This window comes from Schistocerca americana, chromosome 2 (genome assembly GCF_021461395.2).
Source record: "Schistocerca americana isolate TAMUIC-IGC-003095 chromosome 2, iqSchAmer2.1, whole genome shotgun sequence".
Taxonomy (NCBI): Eukaryota; Metazoa; Arthropoda; class Insecta; order Orthoptera; family Acrididae; genus Schistocerca; species Schistocerca americana.
In genome coordinates this window covers 39,812,086-39,832,419 of record NC_060120.1, presented here as the reverse complement: position 1 = coordinate 39,832,419, position 20,334 = coordinate 39,812,086, and the positions used below count along the sequence as shown (strand labels likewise).

The following is a 20,334-nucleotide window of genomic DNA, read 5'->3' as shown; positions in this document are numbered from 1 at the left end:
ATACATTAGCAATAAAAACATTTGAAGCAGAAATACTTACAAATGAAACATGCCCAGACATAATACGTGTATGTGAACATGGATTAAAAGAGAATGAAATATGCAATTTTCCTAAAAAAGAATGTTCTTACAAACTAGTTCTGTAGTCAGAATAAAAAGGTGGAGAGGTAGCAATATTTATTAAAACAGCTGAGAATTATGACAACAATTTGAATGATACATACAAAAGTTTACCCAGAAGTAAAGAGAAAGATTTTGAGATTCCAAGTACAGCATACAATGAGTTAAAAGTATTCTGTGTGCACCGACTACCAAGTGGCAAAATACATACTTCTTCAAAAAAAAGTCGTCTACTCGGGGGGGAAAAAAGGAAAAGAAAGATTGTGTAGTATGTGGTGATTTTAATGTTGATATGGGAAAAGAGGACACAAAGAAACCAAAAATTTGAGGAGATACTAATACATCACAACATGAAGGCAACTGTAATGAAACCTACAAGATTAACTTTGGAAACTGAGTCAATTGTTGATAATATTATCACTAATATAGGTATCAATGTATATACCACAAAGGCTCTACAAACAGGACTTTCTGATCATTTAGGACAGCTATGTGAAGGATATGGAAATCTGAACTCATGAACAGAAGATAAAAATGTAGAAAGAGGTATTAGACATTTCAATCAACAAAACATCAACATATGTAAAGTAATATTGAGAAAAGAACATTGAACAGACATTCTGCAAGCTCAGGTAACACATCACAAAGACAATGCTTTTCAAGTAACTTAATTATTACTTCAATACAGCTTTTTCAAAAACCAAAAGGAAAAGAAAAATCTTACAAAACAAGCAGGGGATTATGGAGGAAATATATACCTTAAGAGTGATGAAACAGAGGGAAAGTACTGAAACCTACAAATAGCACCAGAAGAAGTACAGACAGTTGATAAGACAAAAAAAGCCAAATCAATTAATGAGAGTATTTCAACATCAACAATAAGATGAAAACAGCCTGGGACATATTCAACTCTGAGAGCGGCAACAAAAATCACATGCAGAAAATAAATGAAATAGAAATTATGAAAGTGAGTAACAAAATCATTACAAACAAAACAGAAATTGCAAACTTCATGAATAATAACTACATAGATACAGTAGCAAACCTAAAGCATGTATGCAATAGTCAAGGAACTCATCAGACCACAATGAAAGATAAGTCAAGCCAGTCAATGTTCCTGAAACCAGTATCTAAAGAGGAAATGACAAAGGCTACAAATAAAGCTTAGTGGAAAAAAGTCTGCTGGATATGATGAAGTGTCAAACAACCTAATCAAGCAGGTGGCAGCAGAAACAATTACACCACTGCTGCACAATGTCAACTGCTCATTCCAGGAAGGAGTATTTCCTGATCAATTTAAATTAATTAAGGTATAAGGGACATACAAAAAGGAACGAGTTGGAGGCACAATTACAAAAACCAGCACCTGTATGTTACAAGTATTGACCCTGGCTGTTGAGATGCTTGTCCCACTGTGACACAAGCCAGTGAATGGCTGTCTCATAAAATTCCCGGGGCTGCAATGTTAACCAGTTCCGCACGTACAGCTGGATGTCATCATCCGAGGCGAATAATTTGCCCCTCAGTACCTTTTTAAGGGGACCAGAAATGGAGTAATCACAGGTAAAGAGGTCCAGACTGTATTGAGGATGGCCGAGAACCTCCCATTTGAATTTATGCGGGAGTGTTGCGACTATGTTGGCCATATGAGGCTTTGCATTGTCGCAGAGCAGAATGAACCCATGGGTGAGACTGCCAGGCCATTTTTATTTGATCACTTGGAGCAGGGTGGTCAAGGTTTGCGAGTAACACTGGGCATTCGCTGTTGTCCTGTGTTGCATGAAGTGAATCAGAAGGGGGCCATCTTGCTCAAAGACGAACATCAGCATAATGATTCACCTCAGATGACGATGTCCAGCTACACGAGCAGAACTGGGTTACATTGCAGACCCAAGAATTTTATGAGACAGCCATTCACTACCTTGTGTCACACTAGGACAAGTGTCTCAATAGTCAGGGTCAATACTTCTAACATACAGGTACTGGTTTCTGTAATTAAGATTCCAGCTCATTTCTTTTTGAAAGTCCCTTATAGGACTTGCATAAAAAAAGGGAAAGGATGATGCTCGTAATAATTACAGGCCAGTATACTTAGTCCCAGGATTCTCCAAAATATTAAAAATGCTCATGCTCAACAGAATAACAGAAAACCATAATATACGCACTCCAGCACAACACATACACCAGAAAGGGAAATCAATGGAAACAGCAATTTAAACATTAACAGAATTTATTCTATAGCCCTTGGACAACCAGACAGTAGTGTCTGACATTTTTCTTCACTTATCCAAAGCATTTGACACAATCATGCAATCCTAGTAAAGAAACTAGAGAATACTGGTATTCATGGACAAGCATCAGGTAGAATAACATCATATCTCAGTAACAAGAGGCAATATTTAACATTAACAACTTACATGGATCAGAAGTTAGAAGGATTAAGTATGCTATACCTCAAGGATCTGTTATGGGACCTATCCTCTTCAATTTATTTGTAAATAATGTACAAAATGTATGAAAATGAAAATAAGATACCGTATGCAGGTGATATGACTGTACTAAATCTTTCCAACAGTTTTGAAGCACTTGAGAAAAACAATTCGTATCAGTCCATAATACAATACAATGGCTCAAGAACAATGAGTTCATTATTAATTTGGAAAAAAAAAAACTATGTACATGGTTTTCAACACTACACAAAAGGAAGAACATATAGATGTTTCTATAGGTGAAAAAGAACTGGAAGAAGTAATTTCAATTAAGTTATCAGCCATAACAGTAGACAGTGAGCTTAACTGGAAGCAGCAGATAAATACTGAATCCAACAAGCTAAGCTCAGTGATATTTGTAATGAAATAACTGGATCAGTATGCAAATCAAGACCTCCTGTGCACTGCCCTCATGGACTTTTCGTACCATACATGCAATATGAAAAAGGTATTGGGAAACTCAATAATTACAGGAATGAAAAGAGTGTTCACCCTACAGTAGAAAGCCATTTGAATGATATTGAAAAAAGAAGCAAAAAGAATCTTGTAGCAACTACTTCAAAGAACTTAATATTTTGACATTTCCATCACTGTATATATTCAAGATGATTGTGTCTGCACTGTGAGATCCCATAAAACTGAAGATCAGCAAGACTGTTGATCCTCATGACACAAGGAACAGAAAAAATTGTGTTGCATTTCGCACAGACACAAGCTTTGTCAAGGGAGTCACAAAACCTCAATGTTCCCTGCATCTCTAAAAAAGTTTTTAATAGAAGAATTCTACAGTGTGTCTGAGTTTGTAAACAGAAAGCGAGAAAAAGTTCATACTGTGAATGATAAATGTTATGTGCAATATTAATCCAGCAAGGATGTGGTAGGGTCAATTTGTTTTGTTGGCAGTTCTTTGTTATGCAGTTGCACATTGCTGAAGTTATTAGTAGCTGAAATTACTGAACTCATCTCCCTAATGGATGCATGCACTCAGTCGGCTGCCATCCATGAAAGAGATAAATGAGTGCAAATGGTAAGAGGGTATTTCTGACTCCTCCACAACTGGGAAGTAGTAATTCTGTGCCATTTTTCAATTTATGTTTCGTATTTTTTGATGTTTTCAATCAAAATGGACAATGAAGAAAAGGAGGCTGAGCTTATACGTCATTGGCTGGTGGAATTATCAGACAGTGGAATTGACTTTATTACAGATGGTAGTAAAAATGAAGATTGTGTAAGTGAGCGCAATTGCAGTAGCGGTACTGAGTAAGGTCCAAGTGAAGGCAGTGACAAAGAAGATAATATACCACTATATGATCTACAAAATAATTCCCACAATGCTGTGTTACCAGAATTAGTCAATAGCGATTGGAAAATCAGGTACACAGTTCATTTTATTTTGGTAAAGATGGATCCAAGTGGTGCAAAAATCCACCTCAACAACAAGTTTGGGCACGTTCTGAAAATATCATCAGGCGGGTACCTGGTGTGAGTTTAGTGGCAAGATTAACGAAGACAGAGCTTCAATGCTGAAGTCTTTTTTGCTATGAAAATATGCTTAGTATTATCTTGAAGTACACAAACTTGCAAATTGCAGAACAGAAAGCAGCTTGTGAAGTAGTTGCAAATGGAAATGACCATGAGTGAGCTGAAGGCTTATATAGGCTTGTTGGACATTGCTGGATTTTACTGAACACCACTGACCTTTGGGCTTTGTATGGAACAGGCACTGAAATATTTCAGCTGACATTACATGGCAATGTTTTCATTTTATTCAAAGCTGTCTTTATTTTGACAACAAATCCACACATGAAGAAAGAGAAAAGCTTACCACAAATACATTAGATACTTGAAATATTCATTGAAAAGTGCAAGAAGGCCTATTTAATAGGAGAATATACAGCAACAGATGAAATGCTAATTGCATTCAGAATCAGATGCAAGTTTAGACTAATATATTCCATCAAAACTGGCCAAATATGGCATAAAAATATTTGTCTTGACTGACACAAAGAATTTTTACATCTTCAGCCTCCAAGTATATGCTGCAAAGCAGCCAGAGGGACCATTTTCACTGATTAATGAATAAACCATTTTACGTGGAGAATCAGCTGGTACAACAAATTAAAAAAAAAAACAAGCTTTAATGTTAATTTCTATAACTGATTTACAAGCTATAAAGAAGTGTCACATCTGCTGAAAGTAAACAAGCTGACTTCTGTGGCAACAATGCATAAGAACGAGAGGCAAATCCCTACTGAATTTTGTAAACCTCATGATAGAGAAATCCACTCACCTAAGTTTGGTGAAAAACAAAGCTGTTTTTCTCATGTCTAGTCTTCACCACAATGCTGAAATTTATCAACTGACAAGAGATAAACATGTTTTATAATTTTACAAAAGGTGGAGTTGACGTTGCAGATAAGCTGAGACTTATGATTTAAGACGCAACTCAAAATACTGAATACGGCCAGCATAAATGCTGCTGTAGTTCAGTGATCAAATAACAATAAAAACTGAAAGTATCATAATTTCATAAAAACACTAGGCCAGGTGCTCGTAAGTGAATACTTGAGTGCCCAACAAGGAACACCTCAACTGCCAAGCAGTTTTCATAAGAGACTCAGAGAATTTAGTGGAGAACTTTCACAAGAATTGACTGTTGAAATCTATGGTGTACAAAAAAGATGCCAAGTGTCCCTATGCTAGACATCATAAGACACCTCATGTTTGTGAAGTTCATTTGTCAAGAACACACTGTTCCATTTGGCTAACAATGTGCTATGGCAAGAGATGATTAACAGCTTATGTCAAAAGTTTATTGTTCATTTTGTGTTCAAAGAAGATTTATCTCATAAATACTTAGCAAACAAATCCAAATTACTGATGACATTGTATGGTTTTGTAGATTTTAAAAAATATGTAACCTTAAGAGTTGTTAAAATGATTATTTTGTAGACTTTATGTAAAAATTAAGAAATAATGAATTTGTATGCTTCATGGTGTTTATTTCTATGAAAATCCTTTAATTAATAAATAATTCATAAATTTAATTCCTATCTTTTGTTTAAAAGTGCCAATAAATACTTAAAATATATAAATGACAAACAGGGTCAAATATGAATCTCCACATACTTGATGTACACTTTTTGCACCACATCCTCATAGGTTTAAGAGAAACTAGAATTACACATTACACAAGAAACTAAACTACTTTAAAGCACTCATGTACAATATATGATTCACAAAAATGTATTTTAACTCTGATGTAAGTCATTTAGCTTTCTGTTCATCCTGTGCAAGCTATTGTATTTTTTTACTGTGTAGCCTATTATATGTATAATGTCTAGATGTAAGCAAAATGATGCACTTTATATTACATACTTGTACTAAAGGTAATTTACAATAGCAATATACATCACAACTGCAATCACCCCTATTCATATTAGCTCATGGGAACCATCTATTTCAATTTCACTAGAAGTTAAAAACTACGACCACCAACTGCATTTAATCCATCCCATCTGAACATTGTTAGGTCCCTTGCAAGAATTAATGCTGAACTTATTTCTGGCTTTATCCATCTTTCAGTACCTATAACCATTTGAACTTCAGCACTTTGTATTAGTGCCTGGAGCTCTGGTCCTTTTCCAGCTTAGCTATGACAGTTTGAAACTACAATGCTGATAGTTGATAGATCTACTTTCCTGTGTTTGACTTCCATCCTCTTTGACTGACACCTTTTCTATTCTTTCTCTAGACCCTCTAACCTGAAATACTTCCCATTCCTCTCCACAAAGCGCCCACGTCCATTTAGCTGCCTCCTGAGTAGTGGACCCCTAACCTGTCATGCGAACCCAGACACCAACAACCCTAGGGTGCAAGTCGAGGTATCCTACAAAGTTGCACTACCTTCTGAGCCTCTGGTTCTGGTCTTTGTACCAAAGAATTGCTGTCAGTTGTGTTGATAGTGCTACAGATGGTGAGCTCCACCTTCACCTCCCAAGCAAAACTGGCAGTCTTTACCATTTCAGCTAGTTGCCTAAATCCAGAGAGGATCTCTTCCACTCCAAAGTGATGTACATTATTAGTACTGGCATGAGCTACCACCGGCATGAGCTACCACCAGCAGTTGGCTGCACCCTGTGCTCTTTAAGGCATCCAAAAGCAACCTTTCCCCATCTGGAATGACTGCTCCTTGTCTGCACACTGAGAGCACACTGGATTCCTTCCCCTCCTTGGCAGCCATATCCCTAATGGACCTCATCACACACTTTATGTTGGAGCTCCCAACTATCAGTATTCCCATCCTCTGTAAATGCCCAAACTTTACAGGCCAAGAGGCTTGCTCTTGAACAAGGCGAGCTAGAGCATCTGGCACACGACTTCATCAGCAAGAGACAGTGCCGAAAACCTGCTCGTCAGGGAGGCCCTGTGATTGGCCACCCAAAAAGTCTCTCACTGCCTGCCATACTTTGGAATGACCTGCCGGTAGACCATGAGTGAGGCAACATCCTCAGTGAGGGTAATACTCCGGGCAGCCACTGTAATAGACCAATCAGGGGACCCATGGGCCATGGTGGACATGCCTCAGATCACTACACCCAGTCCCCCACGGTGATGCCCATTGGCAGTAGCTGTGCAACCGAAGCCAACACCATCTGGAGATGTGAGCAAATGGTCACCAACTCTACTTGCATATGAACACAAAAATCACAGTACCTATCCATTCCAAAGACAGCAAAACTCTGCCCTGCACAATTATTGGGACACTCGACCATGCCTAGTAAGCACACAAACACACAAGAAATTAAAAAAACTGAGCTAGTAAACACACAGGTAAGTGAAAATAAGTCGCTCCAGTTTGAAGCTCATGAAAAAAATTCACAAACAAACAGTGTATGCTGTATCTGTAGCAGTAATGCAAGATGGTGTTCCATTAACAATCTTGATTGTGTTTTTGTGAGAGATGCTCCACATAGGAAGAAGTCATATAATGGTGAAATCTTCTAGGAACATATGTACTTGAAACTTGAATGGTAGACAACATCATGTTGTAGAACACCTCTCTTACAGTATCTGCCAATGGCATTGGCTGAGTATGTGCATGACATTTTCTCACTTACTAAATTATCCTGTAACAGACTGTGCTGTTCTTCTTCGGATCTTCTCTGATTCCTACACTGGTCCCATCTGGTATGGACCCCATACTTATGAACATTATTCAAGTACTGGCCGAACAAGTGTTTTGTAAGCTACTCCCTCTGTTGATGGACTCTTGGTGAGTCTTCAAATGAATCACAGTCTGGCATCTACCTTACCTGTGATTAATTTTATGTGGTATTTCCACTTTAAATTGCCCCATATGCGTATTCCTAGGTATTTCATGGAAGTAAGTGCTTCCAGTGACTGTTCTGCAGTTTTGTAATCATCTGTATATGTATTTGCAGTACATTATATTGTTTATGCTGAGGGTCAATTTCCACTCCCTCCACCAAATGTTAACTCTATGCATGTCTTCTTGCATTTTGCTACAATTTTTCGAGGTCATGACTTCTATGTATACCACAACACCATCTGTGAAAAGCCTTGTTGAACTTCCAATGCCGGCCGGGGAGGCTGAGTGGTTCTAGGCGCTACAGTCTGGAACCGCGCGACCGCTACGGTCGCAGGTGTGAATCCTGCCTCGGGCATGGATGTGTGTGACGTCCTTAGGTTAGTTAGGTTTAGGTAGTTCTAAGTTCTAGGGGACTGATGACCTCAGAAATTAAGTCCCATAGTGTTCAGAGCCATTTGAACCATTTGAACTTCCAACAATATCTACTCATACAGGGTCATGTATTATGAGGGTGGTTTTAAAAGTTCTCAGAATGTAATAGAAAAAAAGTACTTACATAACTGAAACTTTTTTTATTTTTCAATGTAGTCTCCTTGTAGAATAATCCACTTGGTGCAACGATGTTCCAGTGCCTTGATCCTATCTTGAAAATGAGTTTCCTCCAGGCCTCCAAAATAGTTGCCAACTCCAGCTATCAATTCTTCATTTGAAGTGAATCTTCGTCCACCAAGAAAAATTTTTAGTTTTGGAAAGAGATGGAAGTCTGATGGAGCCGTATCAGGTGAATAAGGTGGGTGGGCAACAATTTATACCTTAGTTCATGTAATTTTTCCATGGCAACGGCACGTGTGGGCATGCATTGTCTTGATGGAAGATGAATTTCTTCCTTGCTATATCTGGCCTTGTTTGGCGTACCTTTTGTTGCAATTTGTCCAGGAGGTTAGTATAGTATTCTCTAGTAATTGTTTATCCAGTGGTGGAGATAATCTACAAACAGAATCCTCTTCACATCCCAGAACACTGATGCCATGACCTTTCCCGCTGAAAGAATTGTCTTTGCTTTCTTTGGTGGTGGAGAATCAGCATGTTTCCCACTGCTTTGACTGTTCTTTTGTCTCTGGGATATAGCAGTGCACCCAAGTTTCATCTGTGGTCACAGACTGACACAAAAAATCATCTTTGTTTCTCCTAAAATGGACCAAACATTGTTCCAATATGTCCACATTTTAACTGAAAAATTAGAAATCTAGCATCAAGAGTCGTGGCACCCATCTTTCAGATGACATATGCGAAGCGTGAGCAATTTCATGCACTTTGTGTACGATGGGGAAGGCATGCAATCTATCCGAGTTTTACTAAGGGCAGGTTGTGATAGCCTGAAGGCTTGGCAGGAGCATTTCACAAACTGTATGACTTGTCTGGTGTTTGAAGAGTGCTGTAATGAGTATCTTCAACACATGGCAAAACCGAGATGAAACCATGTCCAGGCTTCATGGGGTTGGGTGGCCACCCGTCATTAAAGAAGTCAGATGTCATAGGCTGAACAGATTGGTAAAACAGGACAGGTGGTGAACAGTGGAAGACCTAATGTCAGACTTTAATGCTGGACAGAGTACAAGTGTGCCTGAACACACAGTGCACCGAACTCTCCTAATAATGGGCCTCCGCAGCCTAAGACCCATACTTGTGACACTGCAAACATCACAACAATGGCAGCTACAACTGAAATGGGCATGTGACCATCAGCACTGAATGTTGGCAGTGGCAGTTGAATCCTGATGCCTTCTTCATCATGCTGATGGGAGGGCACGAATCTGTCATCTTTCAGGGAACAGCTCCTTGGCAACTATACTCCGGGACAGAGACAAGCTGGCAGCAGTTTCATTACACTCTGGGGAATATTAACGTGGGCATCCACAGGTCCAGTGGAGCTCTTGTAAGGCACCATGACTGCCAAGAAGTATCATACACTGATTGCAGACCACATTCACCCCTTCAGGTAGATAATGTTTCCTAATGGCAGTGACACTTTTCAACAAGATAATGCACCACACCACAAGGCCCAGAGTGTGATGGAATTGCCTGAGGAACAAAGTGGCAAGTTCTAATTGACACGCTGGCTTCCCAGCTCACCAGGTCTGAACCCAACCGAATACATCATTGAAATCATTGAACGTGGCGTCACATATCCCCCCCCCCCCCCCCCCCCCCCGAAATTTATGGTACTTAGGTAACCTGTGTGTGCAGATGTGATGCCAACTCCCTCTAGTGACCTACCAAGCCCACATCACTTCCATGTCAGGATGCGTCACCACTGTTATCTGTGGTGATTGTGAACATACCAGCTATTAGGTAGGTGATCATAATGTTGTAGCTGATCAGTGTATATGACAATGGCAAATGCTATCTGGTAATATTCACTCTTCTTAGAGCCTCCATGCATGGATATATTTTTTGTGATGCTACACACAGAAATGTGGTGCCACACTGTGTCATGGTTTGTTGTAGGCAACATCACTATCAGTCTGCCTCTCTGCTGCTGTATCAAGAAAAGCTGCAACAATGGTCACCATGTTGACAGTCTGTACTGCATCAATCATCATTACTCTGTCTGTGTGGATATGTATCTTGCTATGAACAAGCCATATCCTGAATCAAGGTATGTAACATCAATGGAGGCTCCTGCATCCCTGAGTGAACAGTACATCTATTCCCTCAGATGCTAGTTGTACAGGGTGTTGAGTTTGGCCCCTCATGAAACCATGATTTCATATTTGCACGGTAGTCACAGGACCCTTACCAGTGCAAGAGGCATTGTAGTCAATCAACAAACTGTAGTCTTGATAAACCACAATCCTGATACTGTTGAATTTTAATTCCATCACATGCTATATTTTTCTTCTTCCTGCACACGACATATAACACGATCTTTTCAGAAACAATCAACATTTAAATGCAGTGTCAAAATGAGAAACCTGCTGTGTAATCTTTCCTTGGATGCAAAATACAGATTGCATTACTCCTCCCAATTTTTTATGGTGCAGTAAAATGCTAATAACCTGTATATCCAAGAATGTAGTACACTTTACTTTTTTCATTCTGTTTCCACGGTATCAATTTTAATCGTCAATAATGAATTTTAGGTGTTCCAGGAAGTTTCCCTCCAGATCTATGAGTATTTTTATCCCACCAATTACTCACTGTCTCATCAGAAAGAGGAACTTCTCGTACAAGAAGATAGTATTTCCACTACCTTCTGTTTGTGCTTCTCTTTTCTGAAGGCTGGTAAGAATGGTTCTTATTTTCCTCTACAGGGTGTATATGTGTACAAGGAAAAAAAATCCCAGATTTCCTGGTTAAAAATACACATTTTCCATGTAAAGTTACAGTATACTTTCCTTCGGGGCTGTAAAATTTATCAATCTTATGAATGGTTAAGGTTTTATACACCGGTGTAGAACTTTCTGGTACTTTAGAAAACAGAACACGGAAAAAAACGCTACATATTTTTGTGTTACAAAAGTATAAATTCGAATTCCACCAAACACAGCACATTAGTTTCCAAAGCATTGAAATCAAGATTATGATGTGCTGTTTTAGGCCAATCATAGCTCATGTCATGTGATATCACCAGCCGATGACAGCAGATATTCCACAGTCTGTCAATATTCAGAGCTCAGGCAACATGATGTTGTCAGTCAATACAACATTATTGTTAAGTAGCGCGAACACAAATAGGAAAAGTTTATGGTAATATACATGATGTACATATAGTGCATATATAATATTGGTCATTTTTTGTGTGTGTTACACTTTAAGATACATCACACAAATGTATCACAAAAATTTTAGATAATTAATAAATGTGTGGTTCTCTGGGCTCGAAATTCTTCTAAGCAGCTGGTTCTTAAAGTGATGTTTTAAATTAGAGTCAAATGCTCTGAGAATTAAGAAATTCATCCAACATTCTCAGACGTAACATAATCCATCTTGCGTAAAGGATATTTACTTTGAAACTAATGCTTCTCAAACTAACATTCGTAATATTTGCCTGCGGCCTGTTAGAAACAGGTTCATTTTAGCAGCTGCCAGAGAGCATCAGAAAACAGGCATTACTGCGCTTCCATAGCTACGATGCCTTAGGAAGCCCATATGTTCATACAAACTCACATTATGTCATAAAAGAAACAGGACATCAGAGGCTGTTTCAGAAGCATCAGAATTTGGTAAACCACACTAAAATGCATAATTCCAATGTAAGTGGACATTTGTATGTCCAAATTCACAATGGAGGAGGCCCTAATCAGATATTAAGCTTTTCAGAGTGGTTTTTGGGACGTAAATTTTCTTGGAGTGCCACTATTGTATTTTCTCATGTTAGGTTCTTTATCATGGCTTAACCTTCCAATTGGTGGGCAAATGTGTCAGATACGCAGCGACAATGTTTGTTACCTTTCCTTGGAAAGCAGGAGGGAGGGAAATCCCCCCTTTGTTCTAGCCTCCTCATTTGACCCCACCCTACTTCAGTCCTGACCGCTGCCCGCTACGGTAAACAGCAAGCTAATAACAAGTGTTTCGTATCTGAGTAATACACGCAACCCTCCATTTAAGTTTTTAACTTTATATTTTCCATTATTTATTGCTAAATGTTTAATGCTTATTAGTAATTTAAAGTAGCGTACATTATGAATTTATATGTGTCTCAAATCGACAATGAAATTAAGTTAAATCGTATGTCAGATACGCGTGACCTTCAATGCTTCCATCATGTTATTTATTCAGTTTCATTTCATATTTATTTCTTAGGTACTATAATTTAAACAATCCTTTGGATGTTGAAGCTGTCTAAATGCAATTCTGCACGACACCGACGATTAATATGATCAGGACAACAGTTTTATAGAGGACAATGACAGTGATGAAGACGAGCACATATCGGAAAGAGATAATGATTCTGATACGGAAATGAATGCTCAGTTCAGCTCAGAAGGTGACAAAGATGAGAGCACCAAATCAACATTTAAAGCTGTTCAAAGGGAAAAAAAGTCAAGGTTGGGGATAAAAAAAAAAGGAACAGGCGAAGGCAAGGAAAACCAAATATTTTACTTCATCTGCCCGGAGTAATCAGACCTGCGAAAAACATGACTAATATTCTAGATTCTTGGAAGTGCCTCCTATCTTACACAAGGATTCAATGTATTGTAGAAAATATAACCAAATTGATTATTACAATACAAGATAACTATTCTCGTTCAAGGGACGATCAACAGACAGACACAGTGGAAGTGAAAGCCTTATTCAGGCTGCTTTATCTCGCTAGGTTGTAGCACACGAATCGTCTGAATCTCAATGACTTATGGTGGATGGATGACTTCCTAACCGTCGTGAGTATAGAAAGATTTCAGTTCTTAATGTGATCTATTCGTTTTGATGCTGTGGAAACAAGAGAAGAATGAAGAAAAACTGACCGCCTTGCTCCTATAAGAATTATTTAAGAAGAATTCATTGTGAACTGCCAAAAGTGCTATTCACTTGGTAAAAATGTCACAGTTGATGAAAAACTCGAGGCTGTTTGAGGTAGATGTGGTTTCATACAATATATGCCAAAAACCAAGCAAATATGGCATAAAAATTTATGCTTTAGCCAACTCTCGGCTATTTTATACATATAATATACACTGGAATGCAACCAGAAGGTCCATTTAGTGTAAGCAATAAACCTTCTGATGTTGTGAAAAGGTTAGCAGCACCCATCATCTACAGTGGGAGAAATATGATGGTTGACAGTTGGTTTACGGATTACAATTTGGTAAAGGAATTGGCATAAAAAAAATTTCATACGTTGCCAAGTTACGAAAAAATAAGCCCCAAATTCCTCCAGAATTCACTGCAACCCCACTCAAGTCTGTTTGGTTTCAGCAAAGAGACAACACTTGTTTCATACATGACAAAAAAGTGCAAGAATGTTTTGTTGATATATAGGTGATCTCAAGAAACCAGAAATTATAACTTTTTATAATCACACAAAAGGAGGTGTTGACACTGTCAACGAACTTCGTGGGTCTTTCAATGCTGTGAGAAACACAAAGCGATGGCCTCTGGTGGTGTTTCTTTTGATGATGAATGTTGCTGTCATAAAGTCATTTATAATCTGGAGAGGCAACACAAGCAATAATCTCAAGAGAAGAAAATATCTCAGATATATGTTGAATGAACTTGTGCAGGAACATGTAAAACGGAGAAGTGCTAAACTGGCTAGAGACCTCCGCACAAAAGTTTTAAATTTGTTGCACACAGAAGGTGAGCAGCAACAGCAACAAAGAAGAGGAGAGGAAGATCAATCTCTGGAGCCTCTGAAGAAAAGATGTAGGCCGTGTTTAGTCAGTAAGAAAACGAGAATCACCTGTTTCAAATGTGAAGTATGTGGATGGTTTGTTTACAACATTCAAGAAATGTTTGCAGTGATTGCATTTCAGCTTCTAAATAATCACTCGTTTCAAATGTGTGAGATATAGATGGTATGTTTTGGTTACATCATACAAGAAGTGTTTGCATTGATTGTATTTCAACTTGTAAATAACTTTAGAATATTGAGAAACCAAAATTTCAAGCATAATCCTGTATAAATTTGACATTTGTACACGGAAAGTAAGTATCAGTATCTCGAGAAGCTGTGGGAAGAAAATGTGTTTTGAAACATAACTTTATTTCTAAATAAATTTTTTACCTTGCTCCTGTTTGTATAACCTGTGAATAATACCTAATATTACTTTTATGATAAAAAAATTAATGTTTAAAAAGACATAAAGTTTATTAACAACAAGTGGTATCTGTAAGATACGCGCAACCGTCCTTGTCTGACTAGATGATGCGCCTATCAGAAGGTTAATGCTATATGTGCCAGAAGATGAAAAAGTGCATTTGAAATTCAGCAAACAGTTGAAACTAGCTAACAGTTTGGACTAAAACACTTCATTTCAAATAAATTGACTACCTCTGTGGAAAAGGTTAATAAAAGCCAATTTTTTTTAGCGAACTGACATAAATAACTTCATTGTTCTGTAAGGTGCTTAATTCCACAGCCAAAAATGTGATAATAAAGTTAAATCATAAAACAAGCTAATAACAATTTTAGCCTTCCATAATTATGTGGAAGTATTTTAATTCACTTGATAGCCCAAGCCAAAGAAATCCATTTTGTTTTCATTTGACGTGTGAACTTTAAGTGAAGAGAAAACAGCAAAATCACTAACATCCACACTTAAAATAACCAGAAGCAGGAAACTGCTCATACACAACTAAACTAAGGATGTGCATGAGCCTGCTGGAAAGTGCTCAAATGAACCTAATGCTAACAATTGTGACATTATGTTCATTCTTAAGCAGTGTTGTTATGAAGTATTGTAGAGTCTTTGTCATAAAGCCTTTAACACATTTTGCTGTTGATAGACGTTACAGTATAGTTCTTACAAGTCAAAATTACAAAATGTTAACCAAAAACTAGAACACTAAAAAATTCCCAGCTTTTTCCCAGTTGTCCCAGGGTGTATACATCTTGCTCTAATTAATAATTTTCTTGATATGAGGTACCACAGCAATGTAATCATGCATAATTAAATAAATGCATACAAACAACTGCGAGAAGTGGAACCTCTACAATGTCTGTTTAGTAGATAGTTGTTGTTTCCTTTAGTCATCTGCAAGAGGTTTTCATGTATAATCAGTGACAGTTGTTCACCCATTGAACCAAATACTACACATGCGTATGAGAACTATGCACAGAAAACTGTCACCCTGAATTTGTTTTTTATTCATTGAAGTGCTAACTATGTTAACAGATCTATTACACAGTGCAGATATAATAGATTACCTGCAGTAGTATAGCACATTACAATAGCATACCTGACAAGTGTCTTTGCCACCTGTAAGGACCCCAGCACACATCATTGATGGTGCAATTCCACGAGGCAGACTTGTGAGCTTGCGAAGACTTTTCCATAAGTTATTGCACATTTCATTATCTATTATATCAAGAACAACTTTCCGCAAAGTGTCACTTGTTTTTCCAGCTGCAACATAGAACACAAACAGAAATGAAAACAATATCAGACAGTAAGACTTTACTTTTAGGTGTGGCTTTTAACATATTACTTACACTGGTCAACATGAGAGATCAAAAGATTTGTTTTATAATTAAACATCATTTAAGTGTGAAGGAAATGGTAGTGTCAGTATTCAAACTAGATAGTTATAGCTAGGTATGTGTGTGGATTAACTGCATAATACAGACTAAAAATATCAATAAAAATAATCAGTTTTTGAAAATATAAATGGATAGACAAAAAAATCTTCTCACCAAACAGTGGCAGGAGAACACACACAACAGTTGACAAAATACAGGGTGTCCCACTCAAACCTCCCTGACTTCAAGGACCTAGTACAGGAAAACCACAGTAGATATAACAGTGAAAAATGCACCACGTTGTAGAGAATCTCAAAGAATTTATATTCCCATGTCAGAAGTGCCAAGTATCGTTGCCAGAGTACAGCATGGTCGCATGAATTTAAAATGGTGACTCCACAGCAGCGTGTGCAAGGAGAAACAAAATCGCTGATTAATGTGCAAAGAAATTATTATCATGTGTATGAATGTGATCCACCTGTTGTTAAAACAATTAAGGAATGGAAGTTTCTGGCAACAGGAAGTGTTCTGAAACATTCTCGCGGTGCACATTATGGAGTTTCAGAAGAGACAGTGGATGACATCAGACAAACATTTCTCAGAAGCCCACGTAAGTCAATTCGTCAAGCATCTAGGCAATTTGATGTACCTCAGTCAACACTGAATCATGTAGTTCACCAGTGTCTTCTTATGTGTGCTTACAAAGCGGGAATTCTGCAACATGTGACACCAAACGACAAACCACACCGACAACAATTTGCTGTGGATATGCTGCAGCGTATTGATATGGATGCCAGCTTCCTGGAAAAATGTTTATTCTCAGATGAGGCAACCTTTCATCTATTAGGAAGTGTTAATAGACATAATGTTCAGATTTGGGGTTTGAAAAATCTGCACATTGTCATTGAACATGTTCGTGATTGCCCTAAACTAAATGTCTGGTGCGGGCCAATGCATGACAGGATTGTTGGACGATTCTTCTTTGAGAAACAAACAGAGAATGGGTCAGTTGTTGGAGCAGTTTGTGTACCCTCAAATACAGGTAAGATTAATGACTCAGTACCTGCACAACAAGACGGAAAGTATCCCACTACTTCCAACCATTGCAGTTAAGTCAGAAGCATTTCCAACACTGTAAAAGACAGGGTGATGCATGAGAGCTGCCATGTGATGTACCAGCTATGTCGCAATTACTGTGCAGAATATTCTATGAGCATAATAATAAAACAGATAACCGTCTACTTGCATGAGTTGCCACTGACAAATTGCAGCCAACTGCAAATGTGACTATCCAGTTGCTGAACATGCTGCAAACCATAACACAAATGACTAAAAACTACTTCATTGTATGTGGCATTTGGATATTCCTTCCAGAACAGGTTTCTCTGAACTACATATTTGGGAACTGTGTGTCTAGAAAATCCTGTATTCTTGCAATCCCCCTCTCCTAAACCTCCACTAACCTGTTTCCCACTGTCTCATCTTAGCTTTTCCCTTCTCTCACCTGTCTACACCTCTCCTTCCCTTTTCATCACCACCTTACTTTCCATTCCTCACCTTCCTGCCCCTCCTCTCTCCCCCTTTTTTTCTCTCTATCCCTTATATGCTCTAGCCTCTGATCTACTTTCATCTTATTCTACAGGCACTGAGTCATTTGATGAAAGTCCTGAGTCATTTGATGAAAGTCCTGCCTCATACAACCATGCTACAACCTCCTTGCCTCACATGTCCTACCCTGCCCCTTCTCACCTCCATCTACCCAGAACACTGCTTTCAGTAATTGATATTCAATTATGAGTCTCACCACTACCATGAGCATGTAAATTTGTGTGTGTGTACTTTTACAAGAAAAAGGGCAAGGACTAGAAAAAGAGAGCAACTGTTTTCTATTACCTGTTTCTGTGCAGCTCACACCAGTCCTCTATAGTTAAGTCATTGCCTTTGCCTTACATTACACACAGGCAGTTGTATATTTCTAGGTAGAACACTTAAAGCAGGTTCCTGAAACTTATAATTAGTCTTTTGTGGGATAGTTTATGTCTGTCTTCAAGTGTTTGCTAGATCATTTCTTTCAGCATTTCCATGCTGCTTTTCCATGGCTAAACAGAAAAATGGGAAAGAAAAGAAAACAACAGTGACCATTCATACAGTCCTTATTAGCGTATGTTCAATATCTCTTGTTAGTTCTATTTGGTGTGGGTCACACACAGTTGGGAAGTGTTATAAACTAGGGCACATGTGTGTATTATAAGCTATCATCTTTGTGGACTCACTGTATTTCTTTAGTAGTCTACCAATGAACCAAAGTCTGCCACATGGTTTACCTATGACAGTCTACGCAGCTGATCTATTTCATATCCCTACCAGTTGTTAGAATCAATTATTTGTATGACTAAACTGGTTCTAATTGTGACTCACTGACTTGTTTGCATAGGATACTCCATACTTTCCTATTTTGAGGTGCACCATTTTGCATTTCTGAACATTTAAAGCTAACTGAACATTTTCACTCTACTTTGAACTCTTATCAAGATCTGGGAGCCGTCCAGCTTGGTTTTACCAAATTCTTTTGTGATGGTTTTGCTACACCTTCTAACTTCATGGATAATTCAATTGTTCTCCCAAAATGTTCCCATCAGACGATTTCTTGTGCAGTGAGCACAAGCCTATATGGACTTGTGTGGGTTTCTGTGGGGTTCTGTTTGATAGAAGCACTAAGTGGTTATCCATAAGATGTTGCAAACTGATGCAGATGGCAATGACAAGTGCTTGGGCAGTCAGGTGTAGTGCATCCTGAAGAGCAGATCAGGAGACTGTGTGCTATTTTGAAATTCTGTGGAATGGGCTCTTGTGGAGTCTGCAATGAATTGATGACATTGTGGCAGCAGTGAGAATTTCTGTATTATTTATACTGTTCCCATTCCCTGGTTACATTTGAAAGCCGAATTATGTTTAATCACATGTCAACATTTGAACAGTGCTGTGACCTCAAGTTTGTTGTGTTTTGTTAACATTCTAATCAATAACTACTGCATGTAACAAGTGAATAAATGCCATCCCTCTTGTTTTAGTTATGTTGGTTGGTACTAGTAACAAATCTATGTTTCAGGTATTTGTACTTGAGTGTTGTTCTTTATTACTGCAAATGACTGATGTTTCGTTAAAAACCCAGGAAGGAGTCATTTGACAGTGGAGCTTGTAATGGGACACCTTCCTCCAGAATTACCTTTTTTTATAGAAATAACCGATACTATGTATGCTATCGAATCTTGTATAGGTGAAAATTATAACATCTGTTTAACTGAATGAACTTCATATGATTTTGTGTATGGTGTATTATATTTCAGGCTAAAATGTATAAAAAGAAAGTAATTTGTTACAATCGATGTGTACTAACAGTTAAAATTTATTCTTGTTATAGAAATATTTCAAATTCGAAATTCTGGCATACTTAAAATTCATATTATTAATTGTACAATCTAACAACAATTATTAAATTTATTTCTGGGTTCATTTACAAAATAATGATATATTTTAGTGAAGATTCTTCTTTTGTTAAGAAAGTTTGTAAGCTCTTTTGCTTTGTTAACTCTTTGGAATATTGTGAATACCGCAGACTGTTAAGAGTAGTGGGCATGCCTCTCATGGAAACATAAGCATTTTGCTAATCTTCTCAATAACAATGTAATTGAAAGATTTATGAAAGTTGAGCTTGTGAAGTCAGTGTAATATAGAACAATGGGATAAAATGAAATAAGTATACACACAAATCTTCATAAGTTATTCAGTCATCAAGAACCCACAATGTAAAATCAAAATTTCAGCTGCAAGAATGTACCCCTCAACACAAAACTTGGTGCCAACAACAAGAAGAGAAAAAGAAGATATAAAAAGTTCTTCTTTTTTATATCTTATGCCTCTTAACCCCCTCCCCCCCCCCCCCTTCCCATGAACCATGGAGCTTGCCGTTGGTGGGGAGGCTTGCGTGCCTCGGCAATACAGATGGTCGTACCGTAACAGAGGGGTATCTGTTTACAGGCCAGACAAACATGTGGTTCCTTAAGAGGGGCAGCAGCCTTTTCAGTAGTTTCAGGGGCAACAGTCTGGATGATTGACTGATCTGGCCTTGTAACTCTAACCAAAACGGCCTAGCTGTGCTGGTACTGTGAACAGCTGAAAGCAAGGGGAAACTACAGCCATAATTTTTCCCG

General features: G+C 38.0%; 1 protein-coding gene across 1 annotated transcript in view; it reads right to left on the bottom strand.

Moving 5' to 3' along the window:
* Positions 1 to 20,334, bottom strand: part of LOC124593767 (serine protease snake-like) — a 91,345-nt gene that overhangs the window by 16,508 nt on the left and 54,503 nt on the right. Inside the window, exon 6 of the mRNA XM_047132116.1 lies at positions 15,844 to 16,010. Within this exon, the coding sequence (XP_046988072.1) occupies positions 15,844 to 16,010 (167 nt within the window). The remainder of the gene's footprint in view (positions 1 to 15,843; positions 16,011 to 20,334) is intronic.